We start from the raw sequence: 20,989 nt of genomic DNA, 5'->3' as shown, positions 1-20,989 counted from the left end.
AGAAATAGGAGAAATCCAACGATGGTGCCCTGTGTCCCCCTACTGTCAATGGTAGAGTGGGGGGAGGTTATGCTATTGATGGCTACATATTGGTGTCTGTCACCGAGATAGGAACAAATACAGTCCAGAGCAAGGCCTCGGATACGACAGTGATGAAGTTTAAGTAAGAGGTAGTTATGGTTTACAGTATCAAAGGCTTTTCTCAGGTCAATGAAGAGGCCAATTGGAACTCATTTTTGTCAAGGGCTGTGTCGATTATATTAAACAGGCTAATAATGACATCATTGGCACTCTTTTTGGGAATGGAAGCCAAACTGGCAAGGACTTAATATGTTGAGTTTCACAAAGCAGGAATAGAGCTGTTTGTAAATAATTTTTTCAATATTTTTGAATGTATAGGTAGATTTGATATTGGTCTGTAATTGTTTGTCAGCTGACTTGACTCCTTTATGAACTGGCGTCACTTGCATTTTTAGGGATACTGTACCTGTATCAGGAAACGTATGACACTCTAGAGATTAGTTGAATAGCAAAGCCATGGGCAGTGCAAGAGCTGGGACAGAACTCTTATATATCATAGATGGTATTTCATTAACATTCCCAGCTTTGTTTTTTTAAAGGATTGTATTATGGATATAATGTCTGTTGGGCTGACTGGTAAAAGGAGTAGAGAGTTAGGATAGCTGCCTGTGAGATATGTAGTAACATGTGTCTGGGTCTCTGGGATTTTTCTGGCAAGGTTAGCACCAATTGATGAAAAGAAGCTATTGCATTCAGTTGCAGTATCTAAGTCTGTTGCAAGAGTGTAACCATCTTCAGAGAGTTTTATCTGCTTGTTATGTGATTGTTGTTTAAACCCTAGGATGTTAGAGATGGCTTTCCTTGTACTTTTCATATTTCCTTTTGCTTCTTTAAATCTATTCTCATAAAAGGAAGCTTTGGCCCTGAAGAAAAGGCAGAGTCCAGGGGAAAAGCTTCCAAGAAGGGAGTCAGCTGGATTGACTCTTGACCCAGAAGCCTCGGCGGGAAAATCGGGCTCAACCACTTTCGCACCAAAATCGGCTCAACCACCTGCGCCCGAATCTGAAGGGGCAGCTCCCGAAGTCACCCAAGCCTCATCCTGAGCTAAATCCCACCCCAACTCCAAAACCCTCAGACGTTTGGGAAACGGAAGCAGGGGGGATAGGGGGTTGGGCAAATCATGCACCTGGGAAGGAAGCAGGGGCAGATAGAACCAAGGTCGAAGTGACCAACACCCCCAAATCCTGGTCCCTAAAATACAAGTGGTGCAACTCTGGGGCCTCCAACAAAGGCAACCAACCTGGTGCATTGCAAGGAGAAGTGAGCATGCAACACAGCCGCTGCCTGATTCCTGTGATCAACAGACAAGGAATGAGTAAATTGAAGTACAAGCAGGGAATAAGTCCTGCAAGAATCCAGGTCCTAGGTGTCCCCCCCCCCCCAACAGGCAGCATGATGGAGGCAGTCCGGATGATCACCACCCTGAGGCAGGGGCAACGAGCAATCTTCAACTTCACACAAGGCGAGAGTGAACTCTGAAGAAGTATCCATGGTACCACCGAGTCCACGGGGATTTTCCAGGGGCCCATAAGATAAAACAGCTCTATGGGAAGCCCAGGCACTGGAGCCAGCTAAGCCGGTAGAACCCCTGTCTAGTAGCAGGCAAATTGACCATTAACAGCAGTGAAATTTCAGGGGCAACATCAGAGGACCACCAACACCACCTAGTCTAGCCTAATAAGAAGGTAGGCAGACCAACTCTGTCTACAAAAGACAAAAACACCTGAAAAGAACACTAAAAGCCCCCAAAGACACACAACAAACAACCTGGCAGTAAGAGAAGCATTTCGCCGTGTTAAGTAAAGCAGGCTGCACCAGCCGCAGTATGCCCACCCAGCCAAAAACACTTCCCCACCCGGGGCAAGTTAGAAAGCCCAAGATCCCCAACGTACACCAAGGGCGAAGACAGCCTCAAGCGACGAAGTCCTCTGATGGAGAGTGAGTCCCAAATGTCCCAGGGAAGATAACCCTAGGGGCATGCTGTTCCTGTACAATAAGACACCTGGCCACCACACACACACACACATTCCTGGTACAACCATACCGCACAAAATCCAGAACAGGAACTTGAGAGCAGAAGTGACCAACCTGACCACTAGCACATCAGTTCAAGAACTGGAGTGGTGGGCTACCGGCTTTCCCTAGCACTAACAAATGGGAGTGCTAGTTACATGAAGTTTTTGCTTATTTGGTTTCTTTCTGGGGGAGTTATTTTGATCTTTTGGGATGTAGATTGCACAGGTTAACCAGACAGTGGTCTGTTTTTAATTTGCCTACCTTTCTGGATTTTTTTCCAGGTCGATGGCAATTATGACTTAGTTTAAATGTAAAGTGCTCATAGGCCATTGCTCCCTGTGCCTCTCTGAGGGGGCCAGGTTCTGGCTTGTGGTCCCCAGTAGGCATAAGGACTCCTGTGACTGATGATTCCAAACTAATATAGCACATATCAGTTCAGACAGCTTCTGGGAACTGATAGGGCTCCCCACAGAAAACCATGTTGAGCATAATGAAATGCTAGTTTCTGGGTAAGCCCCGGAGACTCCCTGAAGCTATCATACGCTGATCAGTGCCATGCTACTTAGTGCTATCATTGGTGGTTTCCATGGGTTTTTCTTGATGCTTCTATATTGGAGCGGAGTCTTGAGGTGGGTAGAATATAGTTGTGCAGTAATTGGCTGTTGATTGCTGGTGTTGACTTCTTGATGTGTAAAGAAGATGTTGACTTCTTGATGTACACATCAAGAAGTCAACACCAGCAATCAACAGCCAATTATTGCACAACTATATTCTACCCACCTCAAGACTCCGCTCCAATATAGAAGCATCAAGAAATATGGACCAATAGGCTTTCTACAAACACTTCTATTCAATACCCATTGTTTCTGTTCTGTCTTGTGTTGATACTTTTAATACCCTATTAATATCCCCTCCTGTTCTGTCTTGTGTTAATGCCACATCACCCTTCCCACCTCACTCAAATGTAGATATAAAATCAGAGATACGTTCTAATCAGTTGTGTATTTGTGAAGTCTTTGAAAATGTAATAAGTTTTACGAAACGCGCCCGTGTCGCGTCAGACTAGAAATAAAAATGAATTTTGGAGAAGTGATTTTTGATTTACCTCCAACAGTGAAGCGTAATGTACGAAAGATTGAGAAAATTCGTGTTAGAATTATTAATCTTACTTTTTCGGTCATATTTAATAATATATATATATATATATATATATATATATATATATATATATATATATATATATATATATATATATATATATATATATATATATATATATATATATATATATTTTTTTTTTTTTGGTAAGCAGAACTTTTGGTAAGCAGAAAATAATTATATAATTATATAATTATATAATTATATATATATATATATGTCGTACCTAGTAGCCAGAACGCACTTTTCAGCCTACTATGCAAGGCCCGATTTGCCTAATAAGCCAAGTTTTCCTGAATTAATATATTTTCTCTAATTTTTTTTCTTATGAAATGATAAAGCTACCCTTTTCATTATGTTTGAGGTCAATTTTTTGTTATTGGAGTTAAAATTAACGTAGATATATGACCGAACCTAACCAACCCTACCTAACCTATCTTTATAGGTTAGGTTAGGTTAGGTAGCCGAAAAAGTTAGGTTAGGTTAGGTAGGTTAGGTTAGGTAGGTTAGGTAGTCGAAAAACAATTCATGAAAACTTGGCTTATTAGGCAAATTGGGCCTTGCATAGTAGGCTGAGAAGTGCGTTCTGGCTACTAGGTACGACATATATATATATATATATATATATATATATATATATATATATATATATATATATATATATATATATATATATATATATATATATATATATATATATATATATATATATATATATATATATATATATATATATATATATAATTATATTATATATGTCGTACCTAGTAGCCAGAACGCACTTCTCAGCCTACTATGCAAGGCCCAATTTGCCTAATAAGCCAAGTTTTCATGAATTAATTGTTTTTCGACTACCTAACCAACCTAACCTAACCTAACTTTTTCTGCTACCTAACCTAACCTAACCTATAAAGATAGGTTAGGTTAGGTTAGGGTGGGTTGGTTAGGTTTGGTCATATATCTACGTTAATTTTAACTCCAATAAAAAAAATTGATCTCATATTATGAAATGGGTATCTTTATCATTTCATAAGAAAAAAACTAGAGAAAATATATTAATTCAGGAAAACTTGGCATATTAGGCAAATCGGGCCTTGCATAGTAGGCTGAGAAGTGCGTTCTGGCTACTAGGTACGACATATATAATATAATTATATATATATATATATATATATATATATATATATATATATATATATATATATATATATATATATATATATATATATATATATATATATGAGACAATATCAGACCACGGAGGAAAATGAAACAGGAATTTCCTTAAGTACTTTCGTATATTAAATACATCTTCAGAAGGAATGTATATTAAATACATCTTCATTCCTTCTGAAGATGTATTTAATATACGAAAGTACTTAAGGAAATTCCTGTTTCATTTTCCTCCGTGGTCTGACATTGTCACATTCTTAATCACGTGTTTATTTTCGTGATACATACATACACACACACACACACACACATATATATATATATATATATATATATATATGTGTGTGTGTGTGTGTGTGTAATTACCTAAGTGTAATTACCTAAGTGTAGTTACAGGATGAGAGCTACGCTCGTGGTGTCCCGTCTTCCCAGCACTCTTTGTCATATAACGCTTTGAAACTACTGACGGTCTTGGCCTCCACCACCACCTCACTTGTTCCAACCGTCTACCACTCTATTTGCGAAGGTGAATTTTCTTATATTTCTTCGGCATCTGTGTTTAGCTAGTTTAAATCTATGACCTCTTGTTCTTGAAGTGCCAGGTCTCAGGAAATCTTCCCTGTCGATTTTATCAATTCCTGTTACTATTTTGTATGTAGTGATCATATCACCTCTTTTTCTTCTGTCTTCTAGTTTTGGCATGTTTAATGCTTCCAACCTCTCCTCGTAGCTCTTGCCCTTCAGTTCTGGGAGCCACTTCGTAGCATGTATTTGCACCTTTTCCAGTTTGTTGATGTGCTTCTTAAGATATGGGCACCACACAACAACTGCATATTCTAGCTTTGGCCTAACAAAAGTCATGAACAATTTCTTTAGTATATCGCCATCCATGTATTTAAATGCAATTCTGAAGTTAGAAAGCATCGCATAGGCTCCTTGCACAATATTCTTTATGTGGTCCTCAGGTGATAGTTTTCTATCTAGAACCACCCCTAGATCTCTTTCTTTATCAGAGAGTGTGTGTGTGTGTGTGTGTGTGTGTGTGTGTGTGTGTGTGTGTGTGTGTGTGTGTGTGTGTGTGTGTGTGTGTGTGTGTGTATTCTGCTATATATATATAGCAGAATATATATATATACATACACACACACACACACACACAGTATATATATGTATGTATTTATTCAGGCACATTTTGCCTTAAATATAGACGTGGTAATCACTCATTTGCTGTTAAACGTTCAGGGGCTCCCAGTATGGCTGTCCTGCACCTTCAGACACTAGATGATGTTGCTAGATATGGTACTCAATTTTTTTTTTTTTTACTAAATCCTTATAAGGAAACCAAGTTCTCCAGATTTTTCTTTCAAAATGGGGGATGGTTACTGGAGGCTTAAGAAGATGTGAGCCTCATGTATGCAATCCATTCAAGATAAATTACACAATCCATTCAAGTTTATCTATGGGTGATTGAACATTGTGAAAATATCCGTTCTGCTGCAAGTGCTACAAAAGATTTTGGTGTAGGCATGAGTACCATCTCTGATATTGTGACAGTAAATGTAAACAAATACACGCGATACATAACAATTAGCTATGTAGAGTAATTTTAGTGTTGTAGTGATAGGTTAGGTAAATAAAGAATACTCTATCAAGTAAGCTAACTACAACAAGGCAATTTGAAATTTCTGTTACTGTCAATAAATTATTTGAGTACAGTACTGTATGTGCTCAGTCATATTGTATATGAAGATCCCCTTAAACCCATGTAAATTGTTGACTGCATGTGAGAATGTAACTCGGATGGGGATGGGCCTCGTATGATCTGAATTACCAAGCATAAACAGTACTTTACAATTCATTAATGAAATTCTAGACATAATAAATGATGTTCCTATAGAGTGCATCGCCATCACTAAAAGCCAACAAAGTTGATATTGAACAAATTTCATTCGTTAAAGTCTTTCTCATATGGATTTCACCTTGTTGTATCCCACTAGAGGGCAGAAACACATGGCTAGCCACAGGGTTGGGATTGGTTATTTTAGCAGGAAAATCATACCGAAACTCATCAACTAAGCGTCATAATTTGGATTCTGTTTGAATCAAGAGATGGTCAAATTGGGCTGTGAATCTGGCCCAATTACCCAGAGATTCAAGTTACTGCCAAGACAAGAGAAACGAGTACTGCAGTGAGAGGGAGGATATAACAGAATAGCTTTAATCTTGAACTTAAGTCCTCCAAGTAATTAGGTGGGTTACACACAGCTTTACCAATGTAATCAGAATTTCCTCCAAGCAACTCCAAGATGGGTAACACACACACATACAGAGTTCATTATCTTACCATAAGTTGCTTCCCATCCTCATTGGTGAACATGTTTTCCAGAGTTCTCTGAATAAACGTCCCCTCACTCAGATCTTGCAAGAAACTAATAAGGTCCGTCACATATCGGTGAATGCTCTCAAATACTGCATAAATTCTCCCTAAAATGTTGCTATGGCTTTCACGGATTTCATCATCAATATCAAGTAGGACCTGCGTAATAAAATAGAAGTGATTTATGACATAATACAGTAGTGGACAGTATAGGTACAAGGTATCTAAAATTCATTAATTTCTATGTACAACTATAATTGCATAGTTAGGAGAACTATGACATAAGTGAAATGAATTAACACAATTATACTGATTTTTTTTTAAACCATATGATCATCCAGCCAAATACTGTACTTACTGACGAATCTTCAATTTTCTTATTAAATCCCTCCGAAGCCTTGAAATACGTGAAATCGAGAACAACGTCTCCATATTTTTGCTGTTCCGCCTTGGTTGCTAATCTAAAATATAAAAAAACTAAATCACAAATTGATAATTTCATTTACTAAGTTTATGTTGTATATGGATCTTTCCCAGGGGGAATCCAGAGAGGTGGGAAAGATAGGAAAGAGCCTAATACCTGGACAGGTGACACATGAATTGACAGGAAGCCCACATCTGTCAATTATCGAGGTAATCCAACACATGAACCCTGAAGAGATGCAGGCAAGCCACAAGGACCTGTGCCAACATGGTAATTACACAGAGGACCAGATTCAAATAAAAGGGGATAGCCCTAAAGTGGTAAGTCTTATGCCTTCCCCCCCCCACACTCAATAAAACATAACCAGTCCCTGAACCTGTAATGTACAGTGTTGGGATGTAAAGTTACAATATGCATTTTTTATTCCATTCAACTGGGCTCTAGGAGACTTGAACCATGGACTCCACATGTGTGAGGCCAAAGTTTATCAACCGGAAGTCTTTATTTCTACGGAAGTGTGCATGACAATCGATATTCAGAGACACCATCCAAGCTCCAATTTGTAGTAGCAAGTAAACTTGTATCAAAGTTCTTGTGGTCATGAACTTGTGGTCATGCAGAAGGCTGGACAGGGAAATGAAGTTGTTCAATGCCAAAGGATCAAGGATGTACCGTAAGTCTGTCAAATCCCATGTTGGAACCGGGAACAACTAGATCACCCACTGAAGGGACAATGTCACCTTGACCACACACCTGAGTCCAACCAATATGCAATGACCCAATACAGTACCAGGAAGGACTCCTAATAAGCAGGACCCAACCCCAAGAACAGGAGAGAAACCAATCGACTCCAGTAAACACCAAGGAAAACTACCAGAACAGCAGAACCATCTTTCCATGGTACATAGTTGTGATGTCAAGCAGAAGATGAATTCACAGCAAGAAGTGCAATGGCCCGGGAATCAGACCCAATAGAAGATCTACCTCAACAAACAGTTAGCGAGATCTCCATCTGAGGTCCTTTAGCCTCTGAGAGACGAAAGAACCGCAAGAAAACAGCAAATAATCGATGAGGGACAAGAGAAAGCTGCCACAGACAAAATCTGGGCAATGACATCCTCAGGAAAGACGAGACAAAAAAGTGGAGATGGACAAATGGGTAAGGGGACCAAGCCAAGTATAACAATACAACGGCCAATACAGCCATTCGAAATACAAGGTAGGCCATGTAGTATGACGCCACTACTTCCCAAAGGTTGAGGGAAATGCACCTTTAACAAGGCTGTCAGGGGCAAAACTGCAGTCCTCAAGGCCTCCACACCCAGAGTGGAACCAAGCAATGCCATGTCCACATGGAGTGCCTCAGATTATCCATGATGACCCAAACACACAAGACCACTGCCAAGTGGAAACACACCTTGTGGTTCTTTGCAATAAGGGCACAGACAACAAAGATAGCTACACATGGAGTTGCCATTTGCCCACATCCTTGGGAAGAAGCACCACCCAAGAACTCCTGAAAGACGAAACTCACCTCATGCCAATCAAGTGTGCAGGTCCAACGGAACCCTCAGCCACAGAAGCCTGCCATGAAGGCTACAGCGCAGAGCCCTGTAGCCTTTACCAAACACCTGAAAAAGAAAGGTGTCCTCCCAAGGAGAAAATTTGGAGCAAGGAGGTACGGTTGTGAATGTGATGAAACCGCAGCAAGACCAGAAGGCTCAACTGCTTTTATCATCAAAATAGATGACACCACCCCCAGAAAAAGCCAAGTTACACCCTCAGATAAATCCTGACCTGACTGAAACCCTCAGATAAATCCTGACCTGACTCTGAAACCCTCAGACACTTCCAAGCCAGAAAACTAGAAGCAGGGCAAACCACACCCACAGGAAAAGTTAGAGGTGATGCAGACTAAATCCAGGTGAGGTCACCAAACACCACAAGGGCCAACTCTGGGGAATCCAGATGATCAATATAACACAAACACCTAACCTAAGCAAATTTAGCTTGCACTACTGGTAGAACCTTCCACCATAGCATCAGTTGCAGAAATGACCAAAGGAGCCAGTTGCAGGCAGGGTTGGGCTGCCTGGTGGTGACAATCTGTACTTACAAGTTTTTTGCTAGTCTGAGTTAATCCCTTGTTCTGCATGAAACCTTTGCCAAGTTATTTGCCAATTTTCAAGGTGTCATTTTCTGTGGAAAATGAAGGAAACCCTTCAGTTGTTTGTAAAGTTTCACTGACTTTCTGGAGGCTTTCCTGGTGGGTTGGTAAGCTGTGACTCTGTCCTTGCACCTCTTAAGGGAATAGGAGGGGGGGGGGGGGAAGCAGGTTCTGGCCCTGGACCCTGGAAGGCCAAATATTACTTTTGCAACTGATGTAACCTTTCAGCATGGAGCAAGCAAACTTGGAAAGATAGCTTCAGGGAGCCATCATGGAGCTCACCCAGAGAAGCACATTCCTCTTTCAATATAAAATTTTAAAATATTTATAGGGGTAAGGAATTTGATAGAGATGATTGACATGAAATACTGGAAGAGAAAGAATTTGGAAGGGAAGATATTAAAATAAGTGATACTCAAAAGCTTACTTGAAAACCTGAGGAACATAGCCAGACAGCCGCATCAGTTCAGCAATAATAGCATTGCCCCGTGCAACCAGACGGAGCAATGCCTGCCCACATACATTGTTTTCTGCAAGGAGGTCCATCACTGTTGTCTCTCAAACATATTCTGATCTCTTGAAAAGAAGAAACAGAAAACAAAACTTAAAAATGGATATAGATACATAAATGGCTTAACAACAACATATTTACATTAACATGTTCTCATGAATGAGAAAGGCAATGTCTACATTAAATGTATCACTCAAGTACTACTTGATTTGGCCAGTGATTGGCTGGATGACCATGTGCACAGCCTTACCAATGACTTGGTAAACCTCAATAAACCACAGAAATTCTGTCCCCAATATTGGAACTATCCCAAACCACAAATCTGCACAAATCTCTTGTGAATGGGTACCTGGTTGTTAAACAATGTGGCAGGTTGTATTCCAGGGAAAATTAAGATTAAGGACCTGCCCGAAATGCTATGTGTGTTAGTTGCTTTCCAATTATGTGTAAACTCTTGTATATACAATACATATAAATAAAAAAAATGGATTTCTACAGTATTACCAGTATATTTTTAATTTTTTTTTGTTTATGTTATTTTTAGTTATAAAAGAGAACAAAAATATAAGGATATAATAATTTATTTTAAATAAAAAATAAAAAGAATTTCCTATGCAAAATTTAGACTTCTCTAAGATGATCACATGATGCCTCACAATTCACAAAAGGGTGCATGTGGCTGCAGGTTCCCCACCCCTGTACCAAGCCTGTGTGTAACATTCTCATATACTAATAGTTCAGCTCCCCTGGACTTATTCCCCAATACAGTACTTTGTAATACTGTACTAACAAATAGTAGTCCAGCCACTTGGACTGGATGGTAAAGCAGTCTCGCTTCTAGCAGGTCCACGTTCGATCCCCAACAGCCCAAGTGGTTGGGCTCTATTCTTTATCTTCGTCCTTTCCTAAATCTTTATCTCCCAAGTGCTATATTCTCAAAATGACTTATTGCACTTTCTCCTGATAATTATCTTACCTTAATGACAAAAATCATTACTGTGGAGCCCTTAACCAGCCACAGGAGGTACTCACCTAGTTGTGCTTGCTCTTTGGTCCCTCTTAACTATCAACTGGTGCACAGGTTCCTGAGCCTACTGGGCTCTATCATATCTACACTTGAAACTGTGTATGGAGTCAGCCTCCACCACATCACTGCCTAATGCATTCCACCTGTTAACTACACTGACACTGAAGAAGTTCTTTCTAACATCCCTGTGGCCCTTTTGGGTACTCAGCCTCCACCTGTGTCCCCTTGTTCGCGTCTCTTTCGTGCTCTGGTGAACACTTGTCCCTACCCTTGTCTAGTCTACATCGTGTGTCTATATTTCTCAGAGCCACACAAGTTGCCAATTTATGATCTAAAGCAGTTATAATACTAATAAAAAATAAAAAAAAACAAGTCAATGGAAGCGGCGAGACCCGCCCATTCATATGACCACCTACCTCACACCCGGGATGCCTTGTTAAGAGTCTGGTTGCCTCTTGCGGTCAGTTTCTCTTGCTAGATCTAGTTACAATTAAGCCACCACATGTACACAGGTTTGTCACACACCTCTCACTCACACACCTGTCACACCTCACTCACACACCTGCTGGGTTCCTCCCTCTCCGCCCCCTGACGAGGATCAGCTGATCCACCTGTGTTTACACGCCTCCTAACTTAAAACTATCAGGAAATTTGACTGAAAAAATAATTTTTTAGATTTTTTAGATTTGTTTTCTTACCCTAATGATGAGTTGGATTATCTTTTTACTCTATGTTTCCGGACGTGTCTAATACCCGGTCAAATTGGTTTATTTGACACTTCAATTACTGTTGATATTCTGGCATATTGGTTTAGGATTTATTTAGTAGATTTTGTATTATATTATATAACTGTCAATATTACGACTATTATAGAAGAGCTATTTAAAATTCTAAAAATCATAATATCCTATTAATATGCATTCGAAGAGATTATTTTAATTTTATCAAATTTTTCATTACAATTAGTATACTAGAACGTTTAAAAAGAACAAATAACAACATAATTGAGGTTTTATAGCTTTCAAATATATTATAAATATATATAACTAAAAAAAACAGAACTTGAGATGAATGGTGAACGCTGTGTGTTTATGTCCGGGTGACAGCAATGGAGGCTGCCAGGATGCTCCCTAAATTGCTCTTCATATTTGTTTTTCTGGCTTATTGTGCTGCTTTGGCAAAGGTAAGATTTTTGAAAGCTACTCCTCATATCTGCGATCATCTGCATGAGTTAATATCGGGTATATCTGAGCCACACCCACAGGAAATGCTCAAGAAAATAATCTATGTGTGTTTCTTATGCCTGGTGGACCAAACGCTCACAAGTCAAGCCTGGCCTTGGGCCGGGCTTGGGGAGTAGAAGAGCTCCCAGAACCCCATCAAGCAGGTATGGAAAATAAATTTACCGAGAACCACTAACATTAGTGGCCTCGACGAGAACTGGAAGCTGGCGGCTTGTCGAAGGTCTCCCCATTTGCTCTGATGATCTTTTTCAGTTGGACTTTAATATTTAACAGTTTTGGCCACTTGTTGCCAAAGGAAAAAAGGCTTTCTAAAAAAAGCCCCAAGATTAGTAGTTCTACATCATCCCTACTTTTTAATAAAACCAAACTTAACACATTTTGACTTATAACAACATACTTCAATCTAACTTATTCTAACTTAACCTAAGCTATCCAAATTAAACTAAGAACTATTGCCTGTTTTTTTTTTTAGGCTGAGTATGAAGACAAGAGGTGTATTTGCATCTGTCCTGATCCATCTGTTGTCAATGGGACCAAGAGCAATCGTATGGTATACAAAGATCCCGTAGCCCCTAGCAAGTGGTAAGTCACATTTATCTTTTCATTCAAATCCTGTGTGTATAAAATATGCATGAACACAAAAAGGATTACGAGGATTGATGCTTGCACACACACACACACACATGCATGCACATAAATTAAAGCTAAAGGAAACACAGGTCCCACTAAAATGGCAGCATTGTAGATGATTGGAGCAACTTAGGTGAGAAGGTAGTAGATATCAAAACCACCAAGAGTTTCAAAGTGTCATATGACAAAGATTATAGAGACGACAGGACACCACGAGTATAGCTCTCATTCTGTGGCTTCAGTAATTACATGCACAGCCAAATGGACAGAGTACTATACTGTATAGGAAAATTTTTGTACATTGCATTTTCTATTTTCTTCTTTTCAGTGACTGCGACAATGTAGTTCTGCCTAAAGTTGCTGATGATATCAGGGGTCGTGAGCAGGAATTCTGTCCTCGCTGTGAATGTAAATATGAGAGCCGGAACAGCACGACCATCAAGGTAAGCTTTTTAACTGTTCTGCATTAATTTTTAATGATTATAGTTAAGTTGTTCAACAAGCCACAATGTAGGACAGAAAACAGAAGAAGCTTTTTCACCCATAGGGTTATAAACCCATGGAAACCACCAATGATAGCACTAAGTAGCATGGCACTGATCAGCGTATGATAGCTTCAGGGAGTCTCCGGGGCTTACCCAGAAACTAGCATTTCATTATGCTCAACATGGTTTTCTGTGGGGAGCCCTATCAGTTCCCAGAAGCTGTCTGAACTGATATGTGCTATATTAGTTTGGAATCATCAGTCACAGGAGTCCTTATGCCTACTGGGGACCACAAGCCAGAACCTGGCCCCCTCAGAGAGGCACAGGGAGCAATGGCCTATGAGCACTTTACATTTAAACTAAGTCATAATTGCCATCGACCTGGAAAAAAATCCAGAAAGGTAGGCAAATTAAAAACAGACCACTGTCTGGTTAACCTGTGCAATCTACATCCCAAAAGATCAAAATAACTCCCCCAGAAAGAAACCAAATAAGCAAAAACTTCATGTAACTAGCACTCCCATTTGTTAGTGCTAGGGAAAGCCGGTAGCCCACCACTCCAGTTCTTGAACTGATGTGCTAGTGGTCAGGTTGGTCACTTCTGCTCTCAAGTTCCTGTTCTGGATTTTGTGCGGTATGGTTGTACCAGGAATGTGTGTGTGTGTGTGGTGGCCAGGTGTCTTATTGTACAGGAACAGCATGCCCCTAGGGTTATCTTCCCTGGGACATTTGGGACTCACTCTCCATCAGAGGACTTCGTCGCTTGAGGCTGTCTTCGCCCTTGGTGTACGTTGGGGATCTTGGGCTTTCTAACTTGCCCCGGGTGGGGAAGTGTTTTTGGCTGGGTGGGCATACTGCGGCTGGTGCAGCCTGCTTTACTTAACACGGCGAAATGCTTCTCTTACTGCCAGGTTGTTTGTTGTGTGTCTTTGGGGGCTTTTAGTGTTCTTTTCAGGTGTTTTTGTCTTTTGTAGACAGAGTTGGTCTGCCTACCTTCTTATTAGGCTAGACTAGGTGGTGTTGGTGGTCCTCTGATGTTGCCCCTGAAATTTCACTGCTGTTAATGGTCAATTTGCCTGCTACTAGACAGGGGTTCTACCGGCTTAGCTGGCTCCAGTGCCTGGGCTTCCCATAGAGCTGTTTTATCTTATGGGCCCCTGGAAAATCCCCGTGGACTCGGTGGTACCATGGATACTTCTTCAGAGTTCACTCTCGCCTTGTGTGAAGTTGAAGATTGCTCGTTGCCCCTGCCTCAGGGTGGTGATCATCCGGACTGCCTCCATCATGCTGCCTGTTGGGGGGGGGGGGGGGACACCTAGGACCTGGATTCTTGCAGGACTTATTCCCTGCTTGTACTTCAATTTACTCATTCCTTGTCTGTTGATCACAGGAATCAGGCAGCGGCTGTGTTGCATGCTCACTTCTCCTTGCAATGCACCAGGTTGGTTGCCTTTGTTGGAGGCCCCAGAGTTGCACCACTTGTATTTTAGGGACCAGGATTTGGGGGTGTTGGTCACTTCGACCTTGGTTCTATCTGCCCCTGCTTCCTTCCCAGGTGCATGATTTGCCCAACCCCCTATCCCCCCTGCTTCCGTTTCCCAAACGTCTGAGGGTTTTGGAGTTGGGGTGGGATTTAGCTCAGGATGAGGCTTGGGTGACTTCGGGAGCTGCCCCTTCAGATTCGGGCGCAGGTGGTTGAGCCGATTTTGGTGCGAAAGTGGTTGAGCCCGATTTTCCCGCCGAGGCTTCTGGGTCAAGAGTCAATCCAGCTGACTCCCTTCTTGGAAGCTTTTCCCCTGGACTCTGCCTTTTCTTCAGGGCCAAAGCTTCCTTTTATGAGAATAGATTTAAAGAAGCAAAAGGAAATATGAAAAGTACAAGGAAAGCCATCTCTAACATCCTAGGGTTTAAACAACAATCACATAACAAGCAGATAAAACTCTCTGAAGATGGTTACACTCTTGCAACAGACTTAGATACTGCAACTGAATGCAATAGCTTCTTTTCATCAATTGGTGCTAACCTTGCCAGAAAAATCCCAGAGACCCAGACACATGTTACTACATATCTCACAGGCAGCTATCCTAACTCTCTACTCCTTTTACCAGTCAGCCCAACAGACATTATATCCATAATACAATCCTTTAAAAAAACAAAGCTGGGAATGTTAATGAAATACCATCTATGATATATAAGAGTTCTGTCCCAGCTCTTGCACTGCCCATGGCTTTGCTATTCAACTAATCTCTAGAGTGTCATACGTTTCCTGATACAGGTACAGTATCCCTAAAAATGCAAGTGACGCCAGTTCATAAAGGAGTCAAGTCAGCTGACAAACAATTACAGACCAATATCAAATCTACCTATACATTCAAAAATATTGAAAAAATTATTTACAAACAGCTCTATTCCTGCTTTGTGAAACTCAACATATTAAGTCCTTGCCAGTTTGGCTTCCATTCCCAAAAAGAGTGCCAATGATGTCATTATTAGCCTGTTTAATATAATCGACACAGCCCTTGACAAAAATGAGTTCCAATTGGCCTCTTCATTGACCTGAGAAAAGCCTTTGATACTGTAAACCATAACTACCTCTTACTTAAACTTCATCACTGTCGTATCCGAGGCCTTGCTCTGGACTGTATTTGTTCCTATCTCGGTGACAGACACCAATATGTAGCCATCAATAGCATAACCTCCCCCCACTCTACCATTGACAGTAGGGGGACACAGGGCACCATCGTTGGATTTCTCCTATTTCTTATATACATCAATGATTTGCCAAATGTTTCTAACATTCTAATATTTGCTAATGCTACTACCTTCATTTATTCTGATCCCAACCCCTACACTAAATAATATTGTCAACAATATTTGCCCGAAACGCTATGCGTACTAGTGGCTTTAGGTATTGTATGTACTACCTCTATCTTTAAATCAAACAGAATGTTTGTACTGTAACTCTGCAACTATGTATGTACTTTTCCTAAATAAATTATTATTATTATTAATGAATTAAAAAAAATCCACTCATGAATGTCAACCAACAAACACTAAACATAGAAAAAACATACTACATTTAATTTGGTAGTAAATCATCATGTGTTTATTAAATTTATCAAGTTGTCATTTAAACACTGTGAGAGGTTGGCCAGTTATGTCCCGTATGTGTATAGGGAGAGTGTTGAGAAGTCTTGGGCCTTTGATGTTGCTCTTGTTCTCTCTCTCTGCATACCTTTTGCCCCTCTGTTTTTCAATATGGCTATTTTGCACATCTTGCCACATCACTATATCCGTAAATAAGAAATACAAATATTGTATAGAATACTTATATACATTATATAATTCATTAATTTTATTGTAGAAAAGATAGGCACTAATATTCATGATAGATTGTACCTTAAAAGGTCTGTTGCCAGCTGTGGATGCAGTGAGGTGTACCAGTGTCCTAGGCTTGATTTTATTCTTCAGCCATTGAAAATAATACAGTAGTTGAAAATAACTACAGTATACAGTAGTGGGTGCTACTGTACTGAAAAATCATTATCTTAATATATAAAATATAAAGGTTATATATACAATTATTGATTTAGTAACTTTGTATTTTAGTATGTTATTGATGTTTGGGAAATATATTTGGATTATAAAGAATTTATTGTTATTTGTTTCCACAATAGGTTGTAGTTATTCTGGTAATATGGATCATCTCTCTGCTGGTGGTGTACATGGGCTTCCTGCTGTGCCTGGACCCACTGCTCAATAAGCGACGTTCTCAGCCATCATATCAGGAACACACCAATGAAGATGATGATGCTGGAGTCGTTGGAGGAGCCCCAGGCATGGCTCAGCCTCTCCGTGTTCGACCGAATGTTCTTGGCCGTGTGGGTCATCAGCAAGACAAGTGGAAGCGACAAGTTCAAGAACAACGTCGTAATATTTATGATAGACATACCATGCTTAACTAAATGTTTTATATATCTTGGTTTGCCTGAATTTGTTATTAATATTGCTTGACCATTCTTCTCATAATACTTTTTTCCGTTCATTTTTTATTTGTCCATACTGCTATTTTCTTTTCAATGTACACTAGTCACATTATATAAAATACATCATATCTGCTTGTACAGTATAAGTATTTTCTTCTCTTTTTATTATTAAGCCCCACATTGCTGCAGAATACTTTATTCCTTTTTTATTGTTTTTAAGTTCTATCAGTATCTTGTACTTTCCTTTCTGCAATCTATGGAGTACATGGAGTATGAGTGAAGGAAATTGTAACAAAATATAAATGAAGACTAAAGCTAAACCATTGGAACAGATTGAGAAAGCACATAGTCGAGAGTCTTGCCTTCACAGAGGATCTTCAGAATTGTACACAACGTCTCTGCAAAGGAAGCTTTACCCAAGTTAAATTGATACTGTACCGTGCTGAGGGAGAGAAGGTAGGGGAAACATGGCATTATTATTATATTTTATTATAATCATTAATGATTATTCTGGCACTACTCTGTGGCTAGAAGCACAGGTGTGACAAGTTCAACAACATTATTTTATAGCTCATAATGTGGAGATCTGTCAAATGTTAGATGTACAAATTCATGAAATGTAGATTCTGAGGTGTTCTCCAAGACCCTGTAAGGATGCCAAGTTTAGTTTAGGTAAAACAAAATCCTTGCAAGATCAAAGGAATATCATTGCGACACTATCACTTTTGTCACATTGTATACAGTACTGTACTGTAAATCAGAGACAAATCCAAGAATGTTAGTAAAATGTTGTAAATATAAATAAATACTGGATTACATGTGATAAATGTTTGAATATTTCCTCTGCAACTTTATTTTTGTTTTAATGTAAATGGAATGAATGGTTCTATTCAAATGGATTTAATTTGATAAATTTCATTAGTCTTAAGCTTTGGATTTGAATGCAGTACTTTAGCAATTGTTATTTGACATTGATATGATGAGGGATAATTTTAATTTTTTTTCGGTATTTGAGAGGACATTTGTCTGGAAATCCATATAGAAATAAAATTTATTATTGATAGAAATTACTATCAATACTGAATATTGTATTACTGTTCAGTATTTTGAACAGAATCGGTTAATAAAGTAAATATAATATTGAAATAAGACATAAAAAAAGTCTTGGTTTTATGTTGTTGTAAGTAGCTAGTGATATGGCCATTTACCTCCAAAAATAATAATTACAGGTGTATTACTGCTGAAAATTGTGTATATACTGTACAGTATAGAACTGTATTATATAAAATATGTGGAAATATGCAAAATTTCATGCATTATTCATATTGTATACAGTAATGTACCAGTAGCTTCTAGGTGAAATACCTTTTTATTTATTTTCCCATATTTTCTTTGAAAATTTAAAGGTTAAATATATTACAGTACCACTTATAGTACATTATATATTCTTTTTCATAGGTATTTTGTTAACGAGCAGATTGCTATTGATATTTTCACATGAAAATGTTAGCCTGGAAATTAATTACAATATATGGTTTCTGTGGTACAGTGGAAAAATATATCCTGGTTGGGGAGGATTGACTGGGTACCAATCCTTAACTGTAGTCTCTGTTCACCCACCAGTGAATTGGTACCTGGTTGTTTAATGATTTGGCGGGTAACATTCCCCAGGAAAATTAGGATCAAGGACCTGCCCAAAATGCTATGCATGCTACTGGCTTTACAAGAATGTAAGAGCTCTTGTACTGTATATATAAATAAAATAATAAAAAAATAAATAGTCTAATTTATGTACATTATGAATTATTATGCATATTCATATATTGAGGTCACTTAGCCATTTCTTTCTTTATAAATTCAGCTAAATTCAGGTAAATATGAATACTTGTATTATAAACCAGCTGCAGCAACAAAATATGTTCAGTTTCCTTGTTTTGAATTTTTCATTAAATTTGAGACTGTGTGTATCTCACATGAAGGGCTGCTTGTTGCTCTTGCTTTTGTAGATGTCAAAATTATCCTCCAATTAACTACTCAAGTAAATAAATAATAGAATTAAATTTACTGTATTATTAAACTCCTGTCTTTTATTTTTAATCTTTAGTAATAGTCAAGTTGATTAGTACCAGAAGGCAGCCATTGTCAGTTTGTGGAGCTGTTGGATGTTAAGAGGACTCATAGACAGACATAATGATTCGGTGTGTGTACTTCTTTTCGTGATTTACACACACATATATACTGTGTATGTATATGTGTATGTATATGTGTGTGTGTGTGTATATATATATATGACAATGTCAGACCACGGAGGAAAAATGAAACAGGAATTTCCCTAAGTACTTTCGTATATTAATACATCTTCACTCCTTCTGAAGATGTATTAATATACGAAAGTACTTAAGGAAATTCCTGTTTCATTTTTCCTCCGTGGTCTGACATTGTCACATTTTTAAATCACGTGTTTATTTTCGTGATATACACACACATTATATATATATATATATATATATATATATATATATATATATATATATATATATATATATATATATATATATATATATATGTATATATATATATCTATATATATATTATATATATATATATATATCTATATATATATATATATATATATATATATATTTATATATATATATATATAATATATATTTATATATATATATATATTTATATATATATATATATATATATATATATATATATATATATATATATATATATACTGTATATATATATATATATTTTATTAAATATGACCGAAAAAGTAAGATTAATAATTCTAACACGAATTTTCTCAATATTTCTTATGTTTCTTTTCACTGTCGATGGTAATTGAAAAATCAATTCTCCAAAATTAATTTTTATTTCTAGTCTGACGCGACACTTGAACGCGTTTCGTAATAACTTATTACATTTTCAAAGACTAGTTTACACACACACAACTATAACCTGCAAACACTAAACAGAGTTCTACAGCTTTTCATTTTATATACCTTCGTCTGGGTGAGGTGATATGCTACAACAGTTTTGGATGAGGTGAAAACAAACTTTCAACACAAGATAGAACATAAAATATTGGGTAATATTGGGTAAATTTAAAGGGAAGAATGGAAGTAAATGCAAAGGGCCTATTGGCCCATATTTCTTGATGCTTCTATATTGGTGCAGAGTCTTGAAGTGGGTAAAATATAGTTGTGCATTAATTGGCTGTTGATTACCAGCAATCAACAGCCAATTAGGGACTAACTAACTAAACTAACTAACTGCGTGCTGTGCTCGCATTTAAATTGTCAGTCTGTGGCTGCTATCGCGGGGTGTTTGTTTGTGTTGCATCTGACCATAAATAATCATCATTGAGTTGCTTAACATTAATAGCCCAAATTAGCCCAACTTGCTTTTAAATTTGCCCAAAAAGTAGCAAGTAGCGAAATTAAAAATTTGGGAGCGCGGGGCTCTCAAAAGTAGCCCAATTCACTACTTGTAGCCCAATCTGGCTTTATAACCCTTTCCACTACCGCCCACAAGATGGGTATGGGGTGCATAATAAATGAACGTAAACGAACTATATATACTGTAAATATAAAAATAAATTAAAAAGTTATATATTTAGATAGCTAATGTAGTTCTAAGTAAAGTGAGGAACAGCAACAATTTCTCGTGAACAGCTACAATTTTAGTCAAATACGAAA

The 20,989-nt window shown here is 38.3% G+C and overlaps 2 protein-coding genes across 4 annotated transcripts in view; one reads left to right on the top strand and one right to left on the bottom strand.

The window, feature by feature from the left end:
• Positions 1–11,760, bottom strand: part of Strump (WASH complex subunit strump) — a 47,848-nt gene extending 36,088 nt beyond the window's left edge. Inside the window, exons 1-4 of one of the 3 annotated variants that reach the window (XM_045725591.2) lie at positions 11,633–11,760; positions 9,824–9,972; positions 7,164–7,266; positions 6,773–6,964 (exon numbers count right to left, since the gene is read on the bottom strand). In XM_045725591.2, the coding sequence (XP_045581547.2) occupies positions 6,773–6,964; positions 7,164–7,266; positions 9,824–9,942 (414 nt within the window). In that variant the 5' untranslated portion in view covers positions 9,943–9,972; positions 11,633–11,760. Of the gene's footprint in view, positions 1–6,772; positions 6,965–7,163; positions 7,267–9,823; positions 9,973–11,350; positions 11,554–11,632 lie in introns of those variants that run through there. The other 2 variants (XM_045725600.2, XM_069321964.1) reach the window with 2 other exon arrangements.
• A 223-nt stretch (positions 11,761–11,983) lies between these two features.
• LOC123745245 (uncharacterized protein CG1161) lies at positions 11,984–19,339 on the top strand. Its single transcript, XM_045725569.2, has 4 exons — positions 11,984–12,117; positions 12,651–12,760; positions 13,137–13,251; positions 16,971–19,339. Exons 1-4 carry the CDS (start codon positions 12,043–12,045, stop codon positions 17,256–17,258), a joined length of 588 nt encoding a protein of 195 aa, XP_045581525.1. The 5' UTR covers positions 11,984–12,042; the 3' UTR covers positions 17,259–19,339.
• The last annotated feature ends 1,650 nt before the right edge of the window (positions 19,340–20,989 follow it).

Source organism: Procambarus clarkii, chromosome 10 (assembly GCF_040958095.1).
Source record: "Procambarus clarkii isolate CNS0578487 chromosome 10, FALCON_Pclarkii_2.0, whole genome shotgun sequence".
Classification (NCBI taxonomy): Eukaryota; Metazoa; Arthropoda; class Malacostraca; order Decapoda; family Cambaridae; genus Procambarus; species Procambarus clarkii.
This window is presented reverse-complemented; position numbering and strand designations above follow the sequence as displayed.